Source organism: Vipera ursinii (genome assembly GCF_947247035.1).
Source record: "Vipera ursinii genome assembly, chromosome: 2".
NCBI lineage: Eukaryota > Metazoa > Chordata > Lepidosauria > Squamata > Viperidae > Vipera > Vipera ursinii.
The window spans coordinates 146,108,707-146,136,531 of record NC_139513.1 but is presented as its reverse complement, the minus strand read 5'-3'; the positions used below and the strand labels follow the sequence as shown (position 1 = coordinate 146,136,531).

Here is a 27,825-nt window from a genome sequence, read left to right as displayed (position 1 = left end):
ACCTTTATTGTCAAAGTACAACATGTGTACATTGAGATTAGCTGAGCCTCCCCCTGTGCTCTCTCCCCCCAACACACAGTGACAACAAACCCTCCATCCCACCACACTATGTGAACCAACTACACCACACACCGGCCTCCCAAGTCAACTCTGCATAAGATTACATCCCATTCAAAAGCCTAACAGCCCACGGATAAAAACTATTCTTCAGCCTGTTGGTACGGCTGGCTATATTCCTATATCTCCTACCGGATGGTAGGAGAGTAAAAAGATACCGTCCAGGGTGTGAGTCATCCCTGAGAATCTTCCTCACTCTTCCAAGGCAACGAGCCCTGGCGATGTCATCCAGTGATGTCATGGAACAGCCCACAATGTCTTGTGCTGTGCTCACTAACCTCTGTAATACTTTCCTATCCGCGGCTGTCAGACCGGCATACCAAACCACAATACCATACGAGAGGACGCTCTCTATGGTAGACCGGTAAAAGAGGGTCATTAGCTGTTGTTCTACCCTGTTCTTCCGCAAGATCCTAAGAAAGTGAAGCCTCTGTTGGGCCTTTCTAGCCACCTGGGTTGTGTTAACTTTCCAGGTCAGATCTTCACAGAGGTAGACTCCCAGAAATTTAAAGGAGGGAACTCTCTCTACATGAAGTTAGACAAGATAAGCCTCAGAGGTCATCCTGCCTTTTTCCTGGGAACTGTCTGGAGAAGAAAGGAGTCGCATCCAAGAAGGCAACCCCAGCATTAAGGCCTTACCTGCTTTTGCTTCTGCTTGGCTTGTTGGAAGAGAAAAAGAGACACACGGTTGTCAATAGTCATGAGGTAGCAAGGAAAAAAGAGAAAAAAGGGAAAGAGTTCTGCAGGGCTGGAGATTTGATCTCCCGGAATTGCAACAGGACCAGGAAACTTCTCCCAGAAAACACTTCACGTTATTTCCCAAATGTAGCACGACATGTACACACATACAGGTAGTCCTTGACTTACGACCACAACTGAGCCGAAAAATTTCTGATGCTAAGCAAGGCAGTTATTAAATGAGTTTTGCCCATCTTTATGACCTTTCTCGCCACAGCTGTTAAGTGAACCATGGCAGTTGTTAAACTGGAAACATTATTGATAAGTCAGTCTGACTTCCCCATTGACTCTGCTTATCAGAAGTTCACAAAAGGAGATCGCATGACCCCCCCCCCCAGGAAACTGCAACTGTCATAAATATGAGTCAGCTGCCAAACACCTGAATTTTGACCATGTGACCATGGAGATGCTGCAGTGGTTGTAAGGATAAAAATAGTCATCGGTCTCTTTTCAGGGCTGTTATAACTTTGAACAGTCACTAAATGAACTATTTTAAGTCAAGAACTACCTGTTACACAGGGGTGTCAAACTCAATTTCATTGAGGGCCGCATCAGCATTGCGGTTGCCCTCAGGGGGCCAGGTGGGTGTGGCCTGGGTGGGCGTGGCCTACTGGGTGGGCGTGGCTAGAGAGCGTGTGGCCTACTGGGTGGGCGTGGCCAGCTCTACATCGTTCGCATCAAGGGTGCCTATGGGGGCCTGGGCAGGAGTGGGACAGATCTGAGGGTCTCTGGCAGAAGGAGGGTCTCTGGGCCAGGGCCAAGGCAGTCAGGGCCGTTCCATCACTGTTTCCAGGATGGCTTCGCGGGCCACATGAAACCACTTCGTGGGCCGGATCCGGCCCCCGGGCCTTGTGTTTGACATGTCTGTGTTACAGCATTGGAAGTTATTGTTTGCACTCAGAACTTCACTGAAAATGCTACATAGGAGACAAGCCAAGGTAAGCAAACTCTGAGGACTAAGATGTCCCTTTTTCTGCACTATTTAAATTAACTGCTACCATTTGTTTTATTTTGATAATTATGGGGAAAGACTCTTAGCCACTGAAGATTTCATTTTGCAACTGCTTTAATCCTAAAAGGCGTTACCAACTTCATGCCGCACATTTCTTTCTGAGAATCCTGACAACGCTCATCTCGCATCTGGTGATCCCCTCCTTCCTTTAGTAGCTGTTCCCTCTTCTTCCACCACCACCCTATTTCCAACACACAGGTGGGTCAGTTCCAGCTATGACCTCTTTGGATTTTTCTGAATAATGATATGCAGCCCGATTCGACACACACCTTTTCTCAAATTAAAAAAAATTGCAAAACAAAAAAATCAGCAGAGATTTCTAAAAGTTAGTTCTCCTTATGTCTTTACCTAACGATGGGGGAGGCGATCGCCGGTTGCTGATGGCAGGATTCCCAGATTGCCTAGTGGGAGGAGAGGAAAGCAAATACATGGTAAGAACCTAGGATTTAAAAAATGGTGTTGTGTATGTACAGATTCAGAATCATCTACTGTATATGACATATCCCCTCCCAAGGTCCACTTTTATTAATAAATATTGACATAACTGTTCACCTTCCAAATTATTTTCCATTAATATTGCCCTTAAAAAAGCATCAAAGTAACCTAAATATTTGCATACACATAGAATTCTAAATAATAATAATAATAATAATAATAACAACAACAACAACACAACAACAACAACAACAATAATGAAGTTGGAAGGGACCTTGGAGTCATCTTGTCCAATCCCCTGCTTGGGCATGAAACCCTATACCAGTGATGGCAAACCTTTTAGAGACCGAGTGCCCAAACGACAACCCAAAAACCATTTATATATCGTCGGGTGCCGGGTGGGCGTGGCCCATTGGGTGGGCATGGCTGCGGTGGTAATGGCAGACTGGTTGGGACTAAAAAGTTCAACCAATCAATTCCAACTTTGTGAGATCTTTTTTTTTCCTGTGAGAAGTTGAAATTGATTGATTGAATCTTTTTTTTCCACACACGGTGGCGGAGGCTTAAAGCAAAAAGGTTTTATAAAACCCAACTGAAGGCCTAGGACTGAGGCGACGGTGCGCGTGCCCACAGAAAGGGTTCTGCATGCCACCTCTGGCACACGTGCCATAGGTTCGCCATCACGACCCTATACCATTTCAGACAAATGGCTGTCCAGTCTCCTCTTAAAAATTTCCAGTATTGGAGCATTCACCACTTCTGGAGGCAGGTTGTTCCACTGGTTAATTGTTATATTGGAGGCTGAGTTTGGTTAGTCAAGAGCTTCAATGTGGGAGGGCACATGATGTACTCCCAAATTTATGGCCAGAGACACTTTTTTCATCTCCTTCTGTTGCCAGAATTAAACACTGTATATGCTTGTCCCATCTCACCTGGCTTTTTGCTCCTGTTTCAGCCGTATGGCCTCCAGCCTCTGTGGGCTGGGGATGAAGGCGATGTCTCCCCCCTCCTTCACTAGCCGCCCGATCCACCAGTCATTGCTGTATTTCTGGAGAGAATATCACAGGAGAAGGCCACAAGCTTGATTCCCAACTTAATCTGCACCTCACCTTGATTCACGTAAACTAGATTACTGTTTTTAACCTTGACAGCTTCCAAATGTGTGGACTTAACAATGCAATCATGGCAGAGAATTCTAGGGGCTGAAGCCCATACATGCAGAAATTGTATGTACAAGTTTAGGTATAGTTCAAGGTGCTGGTTATCACCTTTAAATAGCAACAGCACTTAAATTATATACAGTCCTACAGTGCTTCACAGCACTCTTTGGGTGGTTTAAGGAGTCAGCATATTGCTCCCAACCATCTGGGTCTTCATTGTACTGAGCTTGGAAGGATGGAATGCTGAGTAAACCTTGAGATGGTCAGGATTAAACTAGTGACTATGGATAGAGTTTACTTGCAATACTACATTCTAACCACTGTGCCACCACAGCTCCTACAACTTATAACCTGGCTTGGGGTCAGTTTATTTGAAGCAACACCTCTTTTTATGACATCTTCCCACCAGGGCAGGAAGGCAGGGCATGATATGGGTCCCATCAATTAGGGATTGTGATCTGGTGGGAACACAAAAAAGGCCTTGGTGGTGGCCCCTTCTTTATGGAACTTCATTGCCCCTGAGGTGTAGTTGGCCCCCGTCCTGCTGTTTTTCTGAAAGGCCCTAAAGACATGACTTTGTCCACAGGCATAGCAACTACAAATGGAAATGGAGCTGATCAAGTGGCTAATCTGACTGTATTGTGGCTGCCATCGGGAGTGGGGGAATGGTTTTTTTAATGGTTTTATTGTACGATGGATTTTTTAAAAATTAAATGTTGCAAGCCACCCAGAGCCAGTGTGAGTTGGGCTGCTATATAAATTTGATTAATAAATAAATAAATTATAAATTGCCAAGGTTGGGAAACACTGGGCTAAAGTCATGCATCACACACAATCCTAATGTGATTTATTTTGCTTGAGCCTTTGTGGTTTGCAGAACATGATTTAAGGTTTAGCATAATGTGTGAACCCTTTTCTTGGCTAGGTAAGTCATGTGCAAGCCAGATAGTGAACTCAAGCTTTCTGTTAAAGAAAAAAAGAGAGGATATGATCTGTCTGTCTATCTGCTCATGTATCTTTTTCTCTTTTGTCTTCTTAAGCTATTCCGATCAGAGTAGAAGGTGCTTTTTTTCTAATTATATATATTTTAGTATGAGTATTAATACATTAAACATAGCATTTGGTGGGTAGCCATTATAGCTAAACATCTGTTCCTCCAATACTCGAAAGCTACGTCCCTGGAATAAAAATTGTTTAAAATTAAACAGCTGATCTTCTGGATACCGCAGCCAAGGAATGAGATGCTAGGTCTAAATTAAACTATATCATGTCTATATTTTTAGGGTTCTTAAAAGACTGAGTTTTGTTTCTTCTCTCTTTCCTTCACTTCCCTTTACTGGATAATTACTTTTTCCTCTTTTTCTTCCTCAACCTGTACTGGGTTTGGGTGAAATATCCAGTTAAACAGAGAATTGTTTAATAAGATAATATCTTTGAAGCAGTTAGTCCCAAACCTGTTGGAGATCAAGAAAAGCCACTATGACTTGGCTCTTTCAGAAAATTTTTGCAGGTTTGATAGTAAGAACTGACCATCTCTTGGGTAAGTTAAAGGATGGGAGATTTATTGCTGTTATTGGAGTGGGGTTATGATTATATTTTCTTTTACTCTTTTCCTATTTTTATCTGCTATCAAATGGAAGCCTTTTTGCAACTGAGCAGCACATAAGTTACAGACATAAATAAATATGTTCATATTTACCATGTAAGTAATCCTTGTTTTACAACCGCAATTGGGACTGGGATTTCCAGAAACTGACAAAAAAGATTGCAAATTGCAATCATGTAACTATGGAGTGCTGCAATGTAAACCAGTTGCAGTGTGTGTGTGTGTGTGTGTGTGTGTGTGTGTGTGTGACATTTTATGACAGCTGGAAATGTCTTACAGGCCGTAAAGCAGGGGTCCTCATCCTCAAACCCAGCCACTTTAAGACTTGTGGACTTCAACTCCCAGAATTCCCCAGCCAGTGGCCAGGTTTGAGGACCCCTGCCATAAAGTATCCTTTGCAAGGCCATCATAATTCCAACAATTGTAAAGCAAGGTGTACTTGCATTTCAGGTAAGATTTTGAAAGGTGTTCACCTATTGCAACCCAATCCATATTTTGTAGGCTATTCAAAGACAAAGTGAATCAGCTCCTGGAATCTCCATCAATACATCTACGTTGTATGTGATCACGGTATTTCCAACCTTCCCAGCTGGCTTCTGACAAGCGAAATCAGCAGGGAAACCAGCCTCACTTAACAACTAAATGACTCACTTAACAACTGTAGTGACTTGCTTAAAAACTATGGCAAAAATAGTTGTAAAATCAGGCATGACTCACTTAACAACTGCCTTCCTTAGAACAGTAATTCTCATCTCATTTGTGGCCATATAAGTCAAGGACCACCAGTAAACCACCCACCTCTATACCTAACAGCAGTAGTACAATGTCTTTCCTCGCAAATCCAAATAAAGGTTCCGCTTCCACTCATCTCTGGTGCTGCCAGTGTATTGTATTGGCCTTATATGTTTAAATCACTTGCTTTGTGTCTAACTGTTTGCTTAATGGCTGACCTACTTTTGCATGTTATGTAACGGTTGCTGGGCTGAGCTAGACTTGCTGTCTCCAGTCTGTTAAGTAGGCTTTGGGCGGGAAACTGCTACTTTAAATCTATTGGTCACCGCCTAGAGGCCAACCATATAAATAGCTGCACAGCAGCTATTAGTTTGCTTCTGTTATGTTCTGACTCTGAATAAACTTTTTGCTGTTTGAATACCTCGTCTCGCTTAATGCCTGCAAGAACTGAATACTTAACAGCCAGTGCCCCACCTCTTTAATATGCAAGAAGTCTTTGGCTTCAAAGTTGATGGCAGATCCCTGCACAGGACATTCTTCATCCAATGCGCCACAGTAGCTGACATTAGTACGGACAGCAAATGCAACTGGTTTGCTCTGAGGAGCAGAAGAAATCAAATATGAGTTATCAGTGCCAGGTCAGCTCCAATGTAAAACAACACCTTAGAATCAAACGTCTATCCTCCTCTTTCTCCTATTTTTGTAACCTTGATGGGCTCAAACAATACCCAAGCACAGTTAGAGGGGCTCAGAAAGGTAGACCGTGCCTTCAGGGGAAGACACTACCTGGTCATTGCTGATCCTTTTGGCCAACACTGCTTGGAAATTACCTACATCTGAACAGGATTCAATTATATTTTATAGGGGTCTAAGCACGGGAGTTTAAAATTCTTTTTCAGTTTCCACTGCCTTTCTGTAATGAGATGGGTACATGGACTATGTTTTTTCTAATATACCCCTAAAGTGTGGTGGGATAGTTTCTGGGTTGTCCATCTCTCTCTCCTGCAGGAACATGCTCTGGCCATCCCAAAGTTCCACCATCCTCTTCCTGTTCCCAGAACCATGCTTTAAACCAGGGCTTTTCAACCTTTTCACCCACTGTATCACTTTTAGGATATGGCAACATCCGAGTACCACCAGTCATATACCAAGGTGTCAAAAACTTGATGACCAAAAAAAAAGGAAAAAAACTGATGAAGTACAGGTAGTCCTCGACTTACAACAGTTCACTTAGTGTCTGTTCGAAGTTATAATGGCACTGAAAAAAGTCCCCCCCAAGCCACAGCTGAGCAAGACATCTGCCTGCCCGCCTGGCGGTGCTCTTCCTCCTATCCGAGGTTTTCATTGTTGTGAGCATTTCTGTTGAGGATTGGCACCGTGGGTGGGGTGGGGGTATGTTTGCTTTTTATTCCCCCAGTCTGCTAGGAGGTTGCAGCAGGTTTTGGTCACTTCACATGATCCTGGGACACTAAATATGAATCAGTTGCCAAGCATCTGAATGTAAATCACAAGATCTGTAGATGCTGCAACATTCCAGCTGATCAGCGCTTCTTCTGGGCTCAGAAGCACCAGGATCAGCGCCGAGCTCCAGCTGGAGCCTGGCACTGATCCTGGCGCTTCCGCTGAGCCCTGACAGCCCCAAAGAAGCACTGATCCTGGCGCTTCCACTGAGCCCTGACAGCCCTAAAGCTCCAGCCATCTCTTGCTCAGGCTTGTGCAGGGCTGCCACCGGTTCAGCTCATTCCCCTCCCCGCTACCACTTTTCTAGGATGGTTGCGTACCACCTGCTAGGTGCCAATGTACCACAGCTCTGCTTTAAACTGCTTTATGGCTTTATGGCAAACCTTTCCATTGCCAACCAAGCAACCAACCAAACAAACAAGGCAGGGCATATGGAATGCTGGCTGAATATTGATGGGGAAAAAAGTAAAAGTGGAGAGAGGAGATGGAATGGATAGATGGAAACCGGAATAGAAAAAGGAAAGCTTTCCCCTTTTAGTATATCTCCCTATCTACTAAATGCGGAGGCCTGCAGAGAAGAAAGCCTGAGGTTCCAAAATTCTTCTCCCAGAAGCTTCCTGGTTCTTTACACCTTGCTCCCACCTCCAGTTTTGTCATTGTAGCTTGGTAGCTCAGCTATCCCAGAGGGTACTTCACTTACTATATATATATATATATATATATATATATATATATATATATATATATATATATATATATATATATATATGGATCTTTGGTTATTCGGGTTTTTCCCCGCGTAGAACTAAAGGTGTAGGGGCGACGTTTCGACGGAATCCCATTCGTCATCATCAGGCTGGTGGCTTCTGCTTCCTTCTTCTGGGAGAAGCATATGGCTGTTTGTTCCTCTTTTTTAAACTGCCAGAGGGGGTGTGTTCTGTGGGTGGAGGTGTGCTCTGATTGGGTGGGGGAGTAAGTGTGTTCTGATTGGGTGGGAGTGTGTTTTGAATGGTGGGGGGTGTTCTGATTGGGTGGGGGTGTGTTTTGAGTAGATGGGCTGGTCTCAGCTGCCAGCCTTAGACCTGAGCTGGTGAGTTGTGCTGCTTTTGTTCGGCTTCGTGTTTGTGGTGGTGCCATGTTTTTATAGTGGGTGTCAGTTTGCTTATTGTGTGGTTTGGAGGGGTTTAAAGTGGCTGATGTTGCAGCTGTAGTTAGGTTTCTGTTTTGTGGTTGTGCCTCGTTATCATTGTGGGTTCGGATTTGCTTTTTGAATGGTTGTGTGGTGGTGATGTCCTGTGGTGTTATCATGACTTTGGGTCTATCATTCTTGGTGGTTGGGACTCGTCTGTCAATCAAGGCGGGTTTCCAAATGGTTGGTAGGCGAGAGGTATCATCTCGTTTGTTTATGGTGTGGGGGCGTTTTTCTATCTCAATGGCTTCTCTGATTATTCTGTTGTTAAAATGTTCAATTTTGGCGATAGTTTTGGTTTTTTAAAAATCAATTTCATGTCCCGTGGCTTCAAAGTGTTGGACCAGGGATGAAGTTTGTTCTCCTTTTCTGAGTGAGTTTTTGTGCTCTTCAATGCGTGCACTTATTCTTCTGTTGGTCTGTCCGATGTATGTGGTGGGGCAGGTGGTGCATGGGATTTCGTATACTCCTTGGTTTTCTAAGCCAATTATGTCCTTGGGGTTTCTTAGGATGGTGGATATTTTTCTGTCTGTGTAGAATGCTGTTTTGATGTTGTGTGTTTGGAGGACCTTGTTGATTCTGTCTGTGGTCCCTTTTAAGTATGGGAGGAGGGCTTTGCCATTTTCTTGTTCTCTGTCTTGGGTTTTTGTGGGTGTCTCTCTTCGGATTAAGTTGGTAATCGTGTTTCTTTGGAATCCATTGGCTGTTAGTACATTAGTGAGAGTGTGTAGTTCGGTTTTTTTGGTGTTGTTCGTCAGCTAGGTGTTTTGTTCTGGAGATGAGTGTCTTGGCTATGGAGTTGATCTGTGCTGGGTGGTGGTGTGAGAGTGCGTTCAGATAGCGGTTTGTGTGTGTTTTTTTATGGTAGATAGTGTGTCCTAGGGAGCCGTTGGATTTCTTGTAGACTAAGACATCAAGGAAGGGGAGTTGATTGTTAGCTTCTGTTTCCATGGTGAATTGTATTTTGGGGTGTAGGCTATTGAGGTGTGTGAGGAAGTCATCCAGTTTTTCTTTGCCGTGTGGCCAGATTACGAAAGTGTCATCTACGTATCTGAGCCAGAGTTTGGGTTTGTGGTTGGATTTTTCTAGAGCGAGGGTTTCAAAGTGTTCCATGTAGAGGTTTGCGATGACAGGTGAAAGGGGTGATCCCATGGGTGCTCCTTCCATTTGTTTGTATCTTTGTCCATTGTAGATGAAGTATGTGTTAGATAGGCAGTGGTTGGTCAGATCTAGGATGTGTTTTGGGGGGTTGTATTTATTTAGGATAGCTGTCAAGGCTTCTTTGATTGGCACTTGGGTGAAGAGGGATACGACATCGAAGCTCACAAGTAGGTCACAGGGCTGTAAGTTTAGTTTACTTATGATCTCTATGAAATGGAATGAATCTTGTACGTGTGAGGTGATGGAATTTGCGTAAGGCTGTAGTTGTTTGGCAAGAAATTTGGCTAGATTTTGTAGAGGTGGAGTTCATTTCTGATTAGGGCCAGTTCATTTCTTATCAGGATGCATTTGATGGCTGCAGAGTTGGAGTGGAATTTCAATTGGAAGGATGTGGGGATTAAATGAACTCCACACAAAAAGATTCCTCATGAACCGAATCAACAGAGACCTCCTCACACTTCACCTCAAACTCAGCAACAAGATCCATCCCACACTTTGGGACAAATTCAAACAAATCGCTGTCTGGAGAGCTGAAACAGAGACTGCCTACAAAACAGACACACACACCAATAAACTCCGAAGACTAAAGGAACGCCAGAAACAAACCCCTCCTCTCTCACAGCAACACATGAAACAAACTGTGCACAACATCTCAGATAGGATTCTCACCAAAGCCGAAACCAACGTCCTGTCTAAAGGATTTAATTTTGCAGTCGCTCCGAAACACATTCCCACGGAAACCATTATATGCGGAGTCGAATCCAGCCTGACCACAATTAACCCTGATGATGCCAACAAAATCAGACTTGAAGTGACCAACATCCTTTGCACCAGCAAACCACCCAAAAGCAACTTACCCAAAGAGGAACAGACAGCACTACTTAACCTAAAAAATGACACCAGCATAATCATTCTGCCAGCAGACAAAGGCAACGCCACGGTGGTAATGAACTCATCTGACTACCATACCAAATTATCCAACCTACTCCGAGACTCCACATACAAACTCCTCAAGACAGATCCCACCACCTACCTGGAAAAAACCACAAAATCCAAAATAAAAGCCACCCCCATCAGTGAAGAGATCCAGAAAACAATCATCCCCAGAGAAAAAACATCCAGATGTCCTAAGCTCTATGGTCTGCCCAAGATACACAAAGAAGAAACCCCACTCAGACCCATAGTCAGCTCCATAGGCTCACCTCTACAAAATCTAGCCAAATTTCTTGCCAAACAACTACAGCCTTACGCAAATTCCATCACCTCACACGTACAAGATTCATTCCATTTCATAGAGATCATAAGTAAACTAAACTTACAGCCCTGTGACCTACTTGTGAGCTTCGATGTCGTATCCCTCTTCACCCAAGTGCCAATCAAAGAAGCCTTGACAGCTATCCTAAATAAATACAACCCCCCAAAACACATCCTAGATCTGACCAACCACTGCCTATCTAACACATACTTCATCTACAATGGACAAAGATACAAACAAATGGAAGGAGCACCCATGGGATCACCCCTTTCACCTGTCATCGCAAACCTCTACATGGAACACTTTGAAACCCTCGCTCTAGAAAAATCCAACCACAAACCCAAACTCTGGCTCAGATACGTAGATGACACTTTCGTAATCTGGCCACACGGCAAAGAAAAACTGGATGACTTCCTCACACACCTCAATAGCCTACACCCCAAAATACAATTCACCATGGAAACAGAAGCTAACAATCAACTCCCCTTCCTTGATGTCTTAGTCTACAAGAAATCCAACGGCTCCCTAGGACACACTATCTACCATAAAAAAACACACACAAACCGCTATCTGAACGCACTCTCACACCACCACCCAGCACAGATCAACTCCATAGCCAAGACACTCATCTCCAGAACAAAACACCTAGCTGACGAACAACACCAAAAAAACCGAACTACACACTCTCACTAATGTACTAACAGCCAATGGATTCCAAAGAAACACGATTACCAACTTAATCCGAAGAGAGACACCCACAAAAACCCAAGACAGAGAACAAGAAAATGGCAAAGCCCTCCTCCCATACTTAAAAGGGACCACAGACAGAATCAGCAAGGTCCTCCAAACACACAACATCAAAACAGCATTCTACACAGACAGAAAAATATCCACCATCCTAAGAAACCCCAAAGACATAATTGGCTTAGAAAACCAAGGAGTATACGAAATCCCATGCACCACCTGCCCCACCACATACATCGGACAGACCAACAGAAGAATAAGTGCACGCATTGAAGAGCACAGGAACTCACTCAGAAAAGGAGAACAAACTTCATCCCTGGTCCAACACTTTGAAGCCACGGGACATGAAATTGATTTTAAAAAAACCAAAACTATCGCCAAAATTGAACATTTTAACAACAGAATAATCAGAGAAGCCATTGAGATAGAAAAACGCCCCCACAGCATAAACAAACGAGATGATACCTCTCGCCTACCAACCATTTGGAAACCCGCCTTGATTGGCAGACGAGTCCCAACCACCAAGAATGATAGACCCAAAGTCATGATAACACCACAGGACATCACCACCACACAACCATTCAAAAAGCAAATCCGAACCCACAATGATAACGAGGCACAACCACAAAACAGAAACCTAACTACAGCTGCAACATCAGCCACTTTAAACCCCTCCAAACCACACAATAAGCAAACTGACACCCACTATAAAAACATGGCACCACCACAAACACGAAGCCGAACAAAAGCAGCACAACTCACCAGCTCAGGTCTAAGGCTGGCAGCTGAGACCAGCCCATCTACTCAAAACACACCCCCACCCAATCAGAACACACCCACCATTCAAAACACACTCCCACCCAATCAGAACACACTTACTCCTCCACCCAATCAGAGCACACCTCCACCCACAGAACACACCCCCTCTGGCAGTTTAAAAAAGAGGAACAAACAGCCACATGCTTCTCCCAGAAGAAGGAAGCAGAAGCCACCAGCCTGATGATGACGGATGGGATTCCGTCGAAACGTCGCCCCTACACCTTTAGTTCTACGCGGGGAAAAAACCCGAATAACCAAAGATCCACATACGAACACCCGCGAAAACCTCAGAAAACATATATATATATATATAGCTTCAAAACATATATATATATATATATATATATATATATATATATATATATATATATATATATATATATATATAGAGAGAGAGAGAGAGAGAGAGAGAGAGAGAGAGAGAGAGCTATTACTTGACTATAAAGGTAAAGGGTAAAGGTTCCCCCGCACATGCGTGCTAGTCATTTCCAACTCTAGGGGCCGGTGCTCATCTCCGTTTCAAAGCTGAAGAGCCAGCGCTTGTCCGAGAACGTCTCCGTGGTCATGTGTCCGGCATGACTAGATGCCAAAGGCGCGCGGAACACTGTTACCTTCCCACCGTAGTGGTCCCTATTTTTCTACTTGCGTTTTTACGTGCTTTCGAACTGCTAGGTTGGCAGAAGCTGGGACGAGTAACTGGCACTCACTCTGTTACGCGGCACTCGGGATTTTACCCGCCAAACTGCCGACCTTCTGATCAACAAGCTCAGCATCTCAACCCACTGAGCCACCACGTCCCTTATATTACTTGGCTGTACATTTATCTATTTCTACACATCTGAAGCAAATGGGTCTGTGTTTCCAAATATCCGTTACAAATTGCAGGAGATGGGTACCTTGTGTCTTACCCAGCCAGCTTCTTTCCCTGGACATTTCCTTCCATGTTTTAAAAAGATCAAACCACCTTCTATATAGTATTTAGCAAAAGGAAAGGCTGGGTGTGTATGAGAGACAAAGAATCTTCTCTCATTCATGGGGATGTGGACCATGAGTCTATAATCTGCAATCTGACCTCTTAGTAATGGTCATAATGCCACCTCTTCACAAGACAGTTTGTAGTTTTGAAAATCTTCAAGAGTTCCCTCAAACCTGATGATACCAACTTTTGAACAAGGATGGTGCCTTTTTTGGCTACATAAGTAATTTTGGAGAACTCAGATCAGTACTGGTAGTTGCTTTTCTCCTCTCCTTACCAGGTCTCTGCAGTAATTCAGATTTTATTCCGACAATGAGTGTAAATATAGCACCTGCATACACTTTAAAGATGCTGTCTCTTTCTGCAATCCTGCCGCTTCTCTTCATAGTTGTCGCATGATCTCAGCTCTACTGCTTACATTATTTTTCTTTTAACCAAATTGTAATTCAGATTCATTAGGGCTACCAGGAATTAACCTGTGCTTCCAAACAGCAGCTTCTTGCCTTGCCAATAATATTCTACTGTGTAGCTGTTACAACTTCCTCTGTTTAGCTGATCCTCTGTGGCTTAAAGGAAAAATATAAAGCAGAAAGAGTGGAAAAACAGAGAAAGATGATAAGTGTTCTAACCAGCTGGGGAATTCCATAACTGAAGCAGAACACCTGAACAATAAAAAACTGGACTGTTGCAGGGGCAATCATACTAACCTGGACTGTTGCAGGGGCAATCATTCTCACACGATGCAAACCTCTATCTGTCCTGGAAAAAACCAAGACCCATCCATTACCTTGGCTTTTTCAAGCTGCTGCTGGGCCTGGTTCTCCACTTCGCGCTTCACACCTTCACGATCCTCCTCTAGCGACACGTCGGAGTCCAATGATGGGCGGCTAGTGTAGGAATCAGCAGAGCCCTGGGGTAAATGTAAGAAATATATATATGTGTGTGTGTATATATATTCTCACCAGCTCAAGGTTGACTCAGCCTTCCATCCTTCTGAGATTGGTAAAATGATGAGCCAGATTGTTGGGGGCAAGATGCTGACTCTGTAAACCGCTTAGAGAGGGCTGTTTAAAAAAAGCACTGTGAAGTGGTATATAAGGGCGCCTGCCCTTTGGAACCAGCTGCCCACGGAGCTTAGGACTGCCCCCGACCTCCGTTCATTCCGCCGGGACCTGAAGACCTGGCTCTTCGAGCTCTCTGGCCCAGGCTGAGAATTTTTTAACTTTTAATTTTAACTGGGTTTTTATTTTTTCTCAGGGTTTCATTTAATCTTTTTTAATTTGTTTTAACTTTTGTATTGATTTTCTTTTAAATATCCTGTAAACCGCCCTGAGTCCTTCGGGAAAGGGCAGTATATAAATCTAAATAAATAAATAAATAAATAAATAAATAAATAAATAAATAAATAAGTCTAAATGCTATTATGGTTGATATTTTGGGAACTGGGGAATAGAATCCATACTGGCTGTTGGGCTGTCTCTCTGTTAGCCCAGCGATTTAGGCCAGGCAAAAAGAACAGCCAGAAGTGCTAGCTCTGACTTTATTGTAAGGTTACTGTTATGTATTGGGCTCAATAGTAATACCACGTGGGTTGCTGGAGCGGCTAACGGCTCTCCAGCAACACAGACTACAAGTCTCCAGTGCTGCTATTGGTTATCCCTAGGCGGCAATGGTTGCTTCAAACCTATTGGCTGCCGCCTAGGGGCTAGACTATATATTGCGGCTAGTTACAGCCCAATTCTCAGTTCACACTCTGCAAGCAATAAACCATGAGTTTGCCTGAACTCACTTGTCTCGCCTTCTTTCCTGCGTCAAAGAACTCGCTACACAACACTGGCGACGAAGGTGGGATCCTGCTTCCTTGAAAAAGAGCTGAAGTCTACGAGGGGAAGGCAGCACACACCGGAGGGAAAAGGCATTTCCCCCCCTCAAGGTCGGCTAGCAAGCTATGCTAGCCACCTCGTGCTCAGTGGACTCATTCCCTGAGCCTGGGAAGCAGGATCAGAAGAAACTGCAGGAACCAGCAGAGACAGAATGCCGAAGGTTGGGAGACTTCGAGAATTTGACGTGAAGCACCCAGAGGAATGGCCATCCTATTTGTCCCAGGTAGAAAACTACCTCCGGGCAAACCAGATCGCAGAAGAAGGACTGAAGGCCGAAATGCTACTCGGCCTATGTGGCCCAGCAACCTTTGATTTGGCCGAGAACCTCTTCACTCCGACACTGATAGAATCGGTCTCCTACGCAGACCTCAAAAAGAAGCTAACCGAACATTTTCAGCCCAAGATGTCTGAGATAGCATGGCGTTTCAAGTTTGACCAGAGGCAGGCCGTACGCCTTTGTAAATTTTCAAATTTAGAAGAGAGACTACGAGACCGGCTCATCTGCGGCCTACGGAACTGAACGCTTCAACAGAAACTTTTTGCCAAACCGAACTTAACGTTTTCAGAAGCACAAGACGAAATAATGGCCGACGAAGCCGCCAGGGGGGCAGTTCAAACAGTACAGCCCGCCAAAATGACAAAGCATGAAGAAATGGTTCACCACAAGGACGCCGAAGAGTCTTCCAAGGAAGAAGAGCCTGAAATCAACAGACTCCAAAAGCAACACAACACACAACACCGCAACAGCCAGCAGCAAGAGAACACTTACAAGGCAGTTCTCCTACCTAGATGTAAAGGGTATGGTGGCAACCATGTTCGCGCCAATTGCAGATTCTGATCAGCCACATGCAGAGCTTGTGCCAGGACAGGCCACATTGCAGCGGTTTGCAGAGCTCGCCAGAGGGACCAGCCACCCAAACACCAGTCAAAAGAACCGGCTAGGAGAGGTACTGGGGCCCAGGGTCTGGTTAGTGTGGGGTTTTTCAGAAGCCGTAGAAGCATGTGCCGCACTGGGGCCCAATGCCCCCTCAAACCTAAACTCAGACTCCTGGTAGAGCTACAAGGAGTTGCTTGTAAAATGGAATTGGACTCTGGCTCTGCAGTCTCCATTATTTCTCAAGATACTTTTGATTTTGTGTGTAGGCGCAGTAACAATTGGGCCAAACTGAGACCCTCAGACATAATTCTAACTGACTTTCAAAATGCTCAAGTTAAAGTTAAGGGAGAAGCCACTTTGACTGTAAAATTTAAGGGGTTGTATGGGCACCTGGATGTCATAGTAGTAGGGGGCCAGAGAACGAGTCTCATTGGACTCGATTGGTTTGATGCCTTAGGTATTCAGATTACTGGTATCAACCGGACACAAACTGCAGATCTCTTGTCAGTGTGTGAGGACTATGCAGACATTTTTGATTCAACCTTAGGAACGTACACAGGCCCGCTTATCTCGTTTAAGCTAGATCCCAATGTAGTTCTAATCAGGGTTAAACCTCGAAGGGTCCCCTTTGCCTTAAAACATAAAATTGATTCAGAAATTGACAAGCTTGTAGAGCAAGGCGTTTTACAGCCAGTTGATGGAGGGGAGTGGGAAACTCCTATAGTCACCCCACTTAAAGCCAACAGGGAAATTCGCATTTGTGCTGATTATAAATGCACTCTAAATAAAGCCCTCAAGCAACATGCTTACTCGGTTCCAGTGGTCAACCACATTTTAGCCTCCTTGCAATGGACTAGTCTACATGAAAAAAGTTTCCTGGACTTAAAAGCACTATTGTCAGAAAAGTCCACTGTCACTCATTACAAAGAGTCTAAACCAGTATGTCTTGCATGTGATGCATCTCCCTATGGGGTGGGGGCAGTTTTAAATCACTTAGAAAAAATGGAACACAGGTTCCTATAGCATTCTACTCAGGGACATTGTCCTCTGCTGAGCACAATTATGCTCAGATTGACAAAGAGGCCCTAGCCATTGTTGCTGGAATAAAAAAATTCCATGACTATTTATATGGCAGGGACTTCACGGTCTTTACAGACCACAAACCTTTGTTGGGACTTTTCACAACAGACAAACAAACTCCTCACATACTTTCACCAAGAATGTTAAGATGGTCTATTTTTCTATCTGCATACACTTTTAAATTGATTCACAAACCGGGCAAAGAAATGGGCCATGCTGATGGCCTCAGCAGACTACCACTGCCACTAATGGAACCAGATCCGGCTCCTGCTGCCAGAATTTTGTCCATACAGGACCTGCCTGAATTTCCCCTCCATGCTGGGGACATTGCTGCTGAAACAGCCACAGACAGAACACTTAGTAGAGTACTGTCATGGGTATACACGGGGTGGTTAGATAAAAGCCCAGGTTCTAAATTTCAGAATTATTTTGTCAGAAGGCATGAACTATCTGCCCACAAGGGGTGCATTTTATGGGGAAACAGAGTCATAATTCCCACTTTCCTAAGAGACAGGGTTTTACAGTCATTACATGAAGGCCATCCAGACATTGTCAGAATGAAAGCTTTAGCTAGAAACTACCTTTGGTGGCCTGGTCTTGATAAGGACATTGAGGCACAAGTCCATAGTTGTTATACATGCCAGCAATCTAGGCCTGAAATGCCACATGCTCCAGTTCACAGGTGGGAGAAAACTCACACTCCCTGGTCTAGAATTCACATAGACTACGCTGGGCCCTTTCAGGGACAGCTCTTCCTCATAGTAGTGGACAGCAACTCCAAATGGCTGGAAGTAATTCCAGTTCCTAACATGACACTGCTAGGACCTTCCAGGTGCTGAGAAAACTCTTTGCCACACATGGGTTGCCAGATGTCTTAATTTCAGACAATGGGGCCCAATTCACTGCTGCTGAATTTCAGGCCTTCCTTAGAGCAAATCACATCAGACATGCAACGTCTGCGCCTTTTCATCCATCTTCTAATGGTCAAGCTGAACACATGGTGAGGACAACGAAGGAATCACTCAAGCGCATTGTAACAGGTGACTGGCATCACATATTGGCAGATTTTCTACTCTGCCAGCATTCTACGCCCTGCACTGCTACAGGCAAAAGTCCTGCAGAACTACGTTGGGGGAGGCGATTGATCACTAAACTGGACAGGTTGCATCCAGATAGAGTGGCAGCAGAAGCCTCTTGACCAAAACCCCCTAGGGGGCTGCAAATGGGCAATTGGGTTTGGGCCAGGAACTATGGTCATGGGAATCTGTGGGTTCCTGGTAAAATTACCAAAGCATCCGGGCCCCTGTCTTATGAAGTGGGGCTGGAGGGAGGGTGAGTTGTCAGACACCACATTGATCAACTCAGAAAACGGTTTCCAGAATGGCCACTAAGTGAGGACTGCGTCATAAGTCCCTCCCAAGGTCCTCAAACTTGCGGCTAAGGCAGTCCTCACATGGACTATCAGGACTTTTCATTCATAACTGATGAGGAACCAGATGGAGAAGTGGGGAGTCCAGGAATGCAACATGGATCCCCTGAAGGAGCAAGCCAACCGGACTTCAGCAACCGCTGCTGATCAGTCTGACTCTGGGGTGGGCCAACCTGGAGAGGCCAGCCAGAGAGCATCTAATCCCCTTGACTTAGGAGCACCAAGGGACATAGGTCTACCCAGCCCACTGGGTAAGCTGGTAGACCACAAAGTGACTGGAACTCCAAGACGTTCCACTAGGGCTCACAAGCCTCCTTCATATCTTGCTGATTACGTTGTAAAATAAAGATCTATAATGTTTTTGTATTGCAACTTGCCACTGTACTACAGAAACTGGCATTATGATGTTAACTGTCTAGTGTACTGTCAATGAAGGCCTATTCATTCAGATGCTATGATGTTAACTGTCTAGTGTGCTGTCAATGAAGCCTATTCATTCAGATGCTGTAAGTTAACCTTGTAACATATATGGGTTGTTTTTCTATTATTATTATGTAAGATTGTTTTGATAATGAGTCTTGATAATTGTATTAAGACTAACTTATGTTATAATATTGTCTGATCTAAGAGGGGAGGGTTGTTATGTATTGGGCTCAATAGTAATACCACGTGGGTTGCTGGAGCAGCTAACGGCTCTCCAGCAACCCAGACTACAGGTCTCCAGTGCTGCTATTGGCTATCCCTAGGCAGCAATGGTTGCTTCAAACCTATGGGCTGCCGCCTAGGGGCTAGACTATATATTGCGGCTAGTTACAGCCCAATTCTCAGTTCACAGTCTGCAAGCAATAAACCATGAATTTTCCTGAACTCACTTGTCTCGCCTTCTTTCCTGCGCCAAAGAACTCGCTACACAACAGCTACATCAGCAGAATATTGCAAGACTAAAGGGATTTCTTCCTTTTTTCCTTTCACTCTCTGGAAAATTAAGGAGAGTCCCTTCTGAAATGCTTCCCATACCGTTCCTCCCTCTTTGGGCTAAAACTTCTTTCACACCTGGTTGTCCAGTCTGTGCCTCTCTCTCCTATTACCCAAAGTCACTCCCACATACTATTACACTATCAAGTAACACAGCTGGAGTGGAGATCTCAGAAACGGAGATGTTTTACACTTTGAAATTAATGTCAGACCTGTATTACTAACTCCAAGAACCAATAATCTTAGAACAATCATCTATAAGCTATATCTCCACTGTGATTTATACTGCAATTTCTAATGCCAAATCTTAGAGGCTACTAGATACACAAAGGATTTGGGTTTTGATTAGGTGACAATATTCTGGGGTGGAGTTGTGAGGTTACAATTGGTCATTTGAACACCAACAAGGGGTGAAAGTGATTAAAATGTTGAAATCTGCATTTATGTAAACTGGATTCACTTCAAAATACTGAAAGAAAAAATATTAAATCTGAATTGCTGCAGTATGTTTCAGCATAAGTTAGTATTTATTCAGTCCATGGTCTTTCATTTCATACTTATAAAGCAAATTACATATTACTATATGTTTAACCAGGGCATGCCAGGACCTAGCAATTACTTTTCCTCAACATGTTAAGTTAAAGTTAACTTTGCTTCATTTGTTGTGGGAATTTTGGGGAAATGACATTTTTGGGAACCCAGCTTATTTCATTAGTTCAGGGGTCTTCAAACATGACCCTTGTTAACACAGCAACAAAGTTAAATGTATAGTATGAACACTGTGTTTCCGCAAGGTTTCATTCCCAGATAAACTTTTGTATGTTTAGAACAAGCCTCTCTTCATACTAAAGTTTATTGTCAAAAAAACATTCCATCTTCTACAGCAGGCATATCAAACTGCCGGCCCACACATCATAAGTGAATCACTGCAGTTGATAAATTAGTAACCCAGTTGTTAAGTGAATCTGGCTTCCTCATTGACTTTGCTTGACAAGCAAAGTCAATGTCCTATCTTCTGGAGTGTTGGCTATTCCTGCCAGCTTGGTGTCGTCTGCAAATTTGATGAGTTCCCCATCTATCCCCTCGTCCAAATCATTGATGAAGATGTTGAAGAGCACTGGGCCCAGAACAGAGCCCTGGGGCACCCCACTACACACTTCCCTCCATGTAGATGCAGTTCCATTGAGGACCACACACTGAGTATGGCCGGTCAGCCAGCTATGAATCCATCTGGTGGTGATGCTGTCTAACCCACATTTTTCTATCTTATCAAGCTCTCTCTAAGTCACGGGTGTCAAATTTGCCACGTCACATGACGTGTCGTGACATATCACGACTCTTTTTGCATTGCCAGCAATGGGGTGGGTGCGTCTTCGGTATGATGAAACCCACGGGCTGGCAGTTTGACACCCCTGCTCTAAGTTTATTGAAATTAGCTCTCTTAAAGTCCAAGACTCTAGTTTAACTATGTTCTATTGCTTGTGCTTGCATAATGTTGAATTCCAATATTGCATTATCACTCCCTTCCCCAAGGGAGTGATATAGCTTCAACACCTTCTATCATTTCATCTCTTGTTACTGAGAATTAAGTCTAATATGGCTGATCCCCTAGTTTCTTTCAATACTTTTTGGGAGACAAAGTTATCTGTTAAGTTTGTAAGAAATCTGTTTGATCTTCTACTTGGTGCAGAGTTTATCTTCCAGTTGATGTCAGGGTAATTTAAGTCCCCCATTATTATTGTGATGTGCTTCCTACATACTTTAGTGAACTGGCCAGCAAAAAGTTCATCTTTTTGGTTGGGTGGCCTATTGTATACACCTATGGCAGGGGTCGGCAACCTAAAAAAGGAAAAGAGCCACTGGGAACCGGTTCCATCACAAATTAAAAAAAGTGGGAGCCGCGTGCATGTGTCCATGCACACGCATGCGCAAAAAGTTTTTTTGCGCATGCGCGGACACACGCGGCTGCCATTTTTTTAAAAAGTGAGATGGAACCGGTTCCCGGTTGCCCGACGGCGACGGCCCGTCTGCAAAGCTGCCGCTTTCGGCAGCTTTGCAGACGGGCCGCGGCAGCCTCCTCAAAGAGCGGCGCCCCTGCCCATTCCGGGAGGTGCGCGCGCACCTCTCCGAACGACCGGAGGTGCGCGCGCACCTCCCCAAACCTTTGGAGAGGTGCGCGCGTACCTCCGTGCAAAGGGGCAGCGGCGCCGCTCTTTGAGGAAGCTGCCGAAAGCGGCAGCTTCGCAGACGGGCCGCGGCAGCTTCCTCAAAGAGCGGCACCGCTGCCCGTTCGCACGGAGGTACGCGCGCACCTCCCCAAAGGTTTGGGGAGGTGCGCGCGCAACTCCGGTTGTTCGGAGAGGTGCGCGCGCACCACTCGGAATGGGCAGGGGCGCCGCTCTTTGAGGAAGCTGCCGCGGCCCGTCTGCAAAGCTGCCGCTTTCGGCAGCTTTGTAGACGGGCCGTGGCAGCTTCCTCAAAGAGCGGCGCCGCTGCCCCTTCGCATGGAGGTACACGCGCACCTCTCCAAAGGTTTGGGGAGGTGCGCGCGCACCTCCACCCATTCGGGGAGGTGCGCGCGCACCTCTCCAAATGGGCGGTGCCACTCCATTTGGAGAGGTGCGCGCTCACCACTGCCCGTTCGAAGAGGTGCGCGCGCACCGGGCGGCTGGGAGCCGCAAGAGACGGCTCAAAGAGCCGCATGCGGCTCCGGAGCCACGGGTTGCCGACCTGTGATCTATGGCAATGTGATTTTTCCCCCCCCCATTTTATATTGACCCAAATGCATTCAAGACAGTTTTCATCATTGTTGTGCTCTATCTCTATAGAGATGTAGTTATTTCTTATATAAAGAGCAACTCCACCTCCTCTTTTATTTGGTCTGTTTCTTTTAAATAATTTAAACTTAAACTGGAGATTTTAAAGAAGAGGCTAGACAGTCACTTGTCTGAGATGGTATAGGTTCTCCTGCTTGTGCGGGGGGCTGGACTAAACCTCCAAGGTCCCTTCCAGTTCTATTTTATTCTAAATCCCTCTAGCTGAATGTTCCATTTGTGGGTTTCATCCCACCAAGTTTCCGTAATGGCAGCAATATCATATCTGCCCTCATTTACCTGAATTTCTAATTCACCCTGTTTATTGCTCATACTCTGTGTGTTAGCGTATAGACATTTGAGTCCTTTATGACTGACCTTGTGTTTATTTTCTACATAACCTGTGTGGTGCCTGAGTTCCCCTATTTCCTTACCACCTATTTGATTAGTGCACTGGGGCACTCACTTGATTTTGCTTGACAAGGTTGATATTCTTATCCGCACACACATTTATGTATGTTGTATATACTGCACTCAAGAAGATCAATACTTAAATGTGGTATGCCTGCAGTGAGACAGCCCTGCCTATTTAGATTCTTTTGCCCCATTTGTTTCAGGCGCCTCCTCACCCCTCCCTGACCATTTTACTCAGAGTCAGATTGGCTCTTGGGTGGAAACAGACTCACTCCTACCCTATAATAAAGCAGCGACTTGCAAGTGATATAGTTATATTTGTGGAATGGCTACAATCAAACCCATTTGCAGCCACATTCACCATGGCTGCCTTGAATGGAAAGCCTGCAATTGTCTCAGATGTCAGTACCAACAATACTGAAGGCAAAATAAGACAGAGAAAGGTAGAAATATTAAAGTCAAGTAATTTATGTTGTGGTATAACATTGCATACCACCCCTGGAATAGTATAGTAATTGCTGTATTGCTGCAGCTTTATTCCTATTGTATTTTGTAACCCAGACCGATGGAGTGACTGAAGTTTTTCTCAGCCAGAACAAGAACAGCTCAACCTTCTCTGTTGATGTGGACCAAGGAGGCTTCTGTTATAAACAAACAAGATGCTAGTATCAAAATACTCAGAAGTCCTAATTCAATATGTCCCAAAGACTGACTCAACCGTGGCCTCCATGCCCTCCATTCTTTTGATTTGCAATCAGTATATCACAGTATTGGCTTGCCCTCTATGAATGCTATGTAAAGGATTGCTAAAGTAATCTGGATGAAACACTTTAAGGATCCACTAGGTAAAGGTTTCCCTATCAGTCATGTCCGACTCTATGGAATGGTGTTTATCTCAGCCGTTTCTTAGCCAAGGGAGACAGCGTTGTCCGAAGACATTTTCTGTGGTCCTGTGGCTAGCATGGCTATATGCCAAAGGCATACAGAATGCTGTTACATTCCAACTGAAGTGGTACCTATTTATCTACTTGCATTTGCATGCATTTGAACTGCTAGTGAAACTCTGTTCTACTATGACTTAACCACAGCAACATTTCCTCTGCTTGGAATCTAAAATTACGTTTAATATGGGGAGGGCAAAGTTTGAGGCCAGTCACTCACTGCCTTTGCCCCCCATACCTCCAAGTGTTGTTGGGAAGAAAAATTGGAAGAACGTGATGTGTGCCACCTTGACCTCCTATATAAAAAGAGGGATCTAAATCTAACGAACCAATAAAAACTTGACCAAGCTAGAACAGAATCTTGGCAAGAGGGAGGTACTTTGGGAGCATAAATACTTTGATTCCATTGCTACCTCTGGACAAAGTCAACCTCCTCCCAAAGAGACATGGACGTCCTTCTCTACCTCCTTGATCAGCAGGTGGAGACTTTGCCCTGAGCAGCATTTGCACAGCCTTGGCTGGTGTATCGATTCCATCTCTTCTTGGAGCAAGAAGCCATAGCAACAATGACTCATGTTTTCAGCACCTTTAAGTCTAACTACATATGCTCTCAACTCTGCCTTTGAAGACTACTTGGAAACTTTAATTCAGGGGTCTTCAAACTTGGCCCTTTTATGACTTGTGGACTTCAACTCCCAGAATTCCTCAGCCAGGCACGCTGTCTAAGGAATTCTGGCAGTTGAAGTCCACAAGTCATAAAAGAGCCAAGTTTGAAGACCCCTGATTTAGTTGAAGGTGGCCCACCAGCTGAAGGGTGCTGAATGGCCTGCTGACAGATTCCCAAGTATGATTCAAGTGCCGGTGCCAACCCTGTGTGTTTTGGTTTCCCTTTATCTTTGGAACCCTGGACCTTCTATCTAGGAGTGGATGCTTCAAATACTATGAGAAAGGAAGAGATAGGTTCCTACAGATGGTCCTTCTTAAGGGTTACCTCTTGGTTATAGAAGGGGTTGTTTGAAGAGATCAAAATAGCTCCCACATGGTCGATTTTTAGGAAGGTGGTGAAACTGATCTTGTTTCACTAGGTGTCTGAGGTTTGAGTGGCTGTTTGTGAAGCAACCTTTCCACTGGGTTACTTTTGTTATACTTCATTTTAATGGCACTGCGTTTTAACTATAATTTCGACTGATATTTTTTGAGTTTTAAAAGTACCGCTTTATGGATTGGAACCATCCCAAATCTTGTCAGAGAAAAGGATATAAGTCTTTGAAGTCGATCAGTCAGTCACTCAGTCAAGTGCCACAAGAGCCCATCTAGCATCATTGGGAAAATGTGGCTGAAAATTTGGGAGGGAGTTACAGGTGGAAGCTTTGTCATAAGTCACTTCTTTTTAGTGCCGTTGTAACTTTGAATGGTCACTAAGCAAGCTGTTGTAAGTCAAGAACTCCCTGTATCTGAAATCAAACAGTCTATGGTGCACGTGATGGGGGAAGCCCCGAGAAAGTTTTCTCCCTTCATGTCAAGAAAGGACTTGCTTACTGAGGAGCAGACAGTACGTGTGAGCATGAGCATCCTCAAGCTCGTCAATCCCTCCATCTGTCCGTCCATCCATCCTCAACTGCATAGCACCTGCCAACTTAAGGCACTTTCCCTGTCAAACAAAATAGGGCTGAACAGGGCATGCACTCAGAAGCATTTTTTTCCGTAAGGCTATCAAGCCACTATTTTGTCTTTTGCTCTGTTTGGGGCAGCCCTACTAAAAACAAACAAAAAGAAGAAGCCTCAAATCTGTCTACCCTGGACGAAACAGACCTTTTTCCCACTTGCAGTTTACACTATCATCAGAATGTCTTTTCAGTTCTGTCTCCCCCTAATCACACAACAGTTGTCTTGCCTCATTCCCAGCCTAAGTTTTAAATAGTCTTATGGATAAGTCTTTCCATTTCAGAAAATCACTTAATCCCAATGAATCACATTCGGGGGAAATAGACATACAGCGCTCACTGAGCTGTCATTCGTAGATTCCTTGTAAATTATCGGCCTCAAAATATTGCACCTCACCCATGAAGACCATACACTTCTAACCCAGCACACTATAGAACTGATGATCCCTACCCTTGCAGGGCCTTGTGTTGATAAACAAGGGCTGAGTCAACCGTAAGATACCCAGTGAGAAAAGTTTTTTTATTTTTTTTATTATTATTTTTTTATTTCATTTATATCCCGCCCTTCTCCGAAGACTCAGGGCGGCTTACAAGCTTAGCAGTAGCCTTCATTCTATATATATGCCTGCTTGTTAGGGCTTTCACACACATGCCAAGCGGCATTATTACAAAGTCAGCTTAATTGCCCCCAACAATCTGGGTCCTCATTTTACCTACCTCGGAAGGATGGAAGGCTGAGTCAACCTTGAGCCTGGTGGGATGCGAACCTGCACTAATTGCAGGCAGCTGGTGTTACTTAAGGAGGCATCAGCCCACTGCTCCACCAAGGCTTAGACACAGAATGTACCAACTCCCCTGAAGCTGACCAACTGTTGGAACATCATATACACTAGAGTACCATCCTGAGTTTTGTGTAAAAGAGAACCAGGAACTGAAAACTACATGCAACAAAATGTGACAGTGAGGTGTGCTACACTTCAAGATTCCAGCTATTCCCTTCTTGAGTTTTCTATTTTTCCTTCCCTCAAGAATTAGTTGGCATGCTGCAGCAACTGAGCATGCTCAAATTCCCAGTTCCTTTTCTCCCTGTTAGGCTGGTATTTCCCACTTGTGCGTGACTGCTGCTGTTTTGGCATTTGCGATGGTGGGAGCTTCAATGCTGGACCAAGAGGAAGAGCGGATTTATGTTCACTTGTGGGGCACAAGGGAGAATAGCAGTTAACATCTGAAGAACAAGCAAAGAGATCCATGCAGCATTTGTTCAAAGACAAGGAAGAGATGGGAGTGGGTGAAGGAGTTAGCTGAAGATCCCTGATGGTGGGAACTGGGAAGCATACATGAAGTATGAAACATCTTGAAGCTTAATGCTCCCTTGAAATATTCTGAAAACCAGGCTGATTCAAGTATAGAGAGAATGAGAGACATTGAAAATTGAGATTAATAAATCTTATCATCCCACCAGCAACTAAAGCTGTAAGCCCTTTCCCATTCATCTAAAAGAAAGCAGAAAAGTGCAAAGAAAATGAATGCCACCTCCACCCAAAATAAGTTGCAACCTGCTTCCCTGTCTCTTCTGGTCCACCTGCCTTAGCTCAGTAGGCTTTAGTGATAGAGAGACGTTCAAACAAGTGTTTACTTTCCGATTCTCAAACATGTCACAGTCAAAAACCAAGCCGACCTCCAACTTCAGATTCCTGGATGGACAACAGTCATTCACAAAGGTTGTTCTCAATACTCTGCAAATGGAAACATTTACAGACTATTTCAAAATTGCATGAGCCCACCCCATCTCCCAGGGTGGGAGTAACAAGCAGTGCCGTGTGAGCTGCAAGCCACCCATTAAATGCAGGGAACAAAAAGCTCTGACAGATGTTGTTTCTCTTTCCCTTTTACACAAGAGCAGCTCTAGGAGACTGAATGCTTTTCCCCTGGCCACCTTTCTTCCTTCAGGGTTGCAGTGATTTTGAGCTCCCTCAAAACAGCTGGTGGGAAGAAGGCCACCCTCCTCCACTCCAAACTAACAGCCTCCAAAGCTGCATTTGTTTATTTAAAGACGATCAGAAATTTGTCATATGTCAAGGCAGATGAGTATCATGAAGGCAGGCAGTAAAACTTAGTGCAGTGACTGGATACATAGTCTGGTGATCATACTGTATTTGTATTCCCTCCCAATGAAGGAAATATTTGCTCGTAGGCATTTATGCTTCAGGTCCAAAGAAGCTTGTTGTGTTGGGGAAATATCATTTTTTACTCCCCTTCAGCAACAAAATGCTTCTGCCCACCATGTTCTGCAAAGGCTTGATAAAAGCCTATTTTGGAATGCTGTAGGTAGGACATAGTAGAG

The 27,825-nt window shown here is 44.4% G+C and overlaps 1 protein-coding gene across 1 annotated transcript in view; it reads right to left on the bottom strand.

Annotated features, from left to right (window-relative positions):
* CACNB3 (calcium voltage-gated channel auxiliary subunit beta 3) overlaps positions 1–27,825 on the bottom strand; it is a 49,504-nt gene that overhangs the window by 17,665 nt on the left and 4,014 nt on the right. Inside the window, exons 2-6 of the mRNA XM_083352443.1 lie at positions 14,193–14,315; positions 6,275–6,397; positions 3,235–3,350; positions 2,216–2,268; positions 757–776 (exon numbers count right to left, since the gene is read on the bottom strand). Of these exons, the coding sequence (XP_083208569.1) occupies positions 757–776; positions 2,216–2,268; positions 3,235–3,350; positions 6,275–6,397; positions 14,193–14,315 (435 nt within the window). The remainder of the gene's footprint in view (positions 1–756; positions 777–2,215; positions 2,269–3,234; positions 3,351–6,274; positions 6,398–14,192; positions 14,316–27,825) is intronic.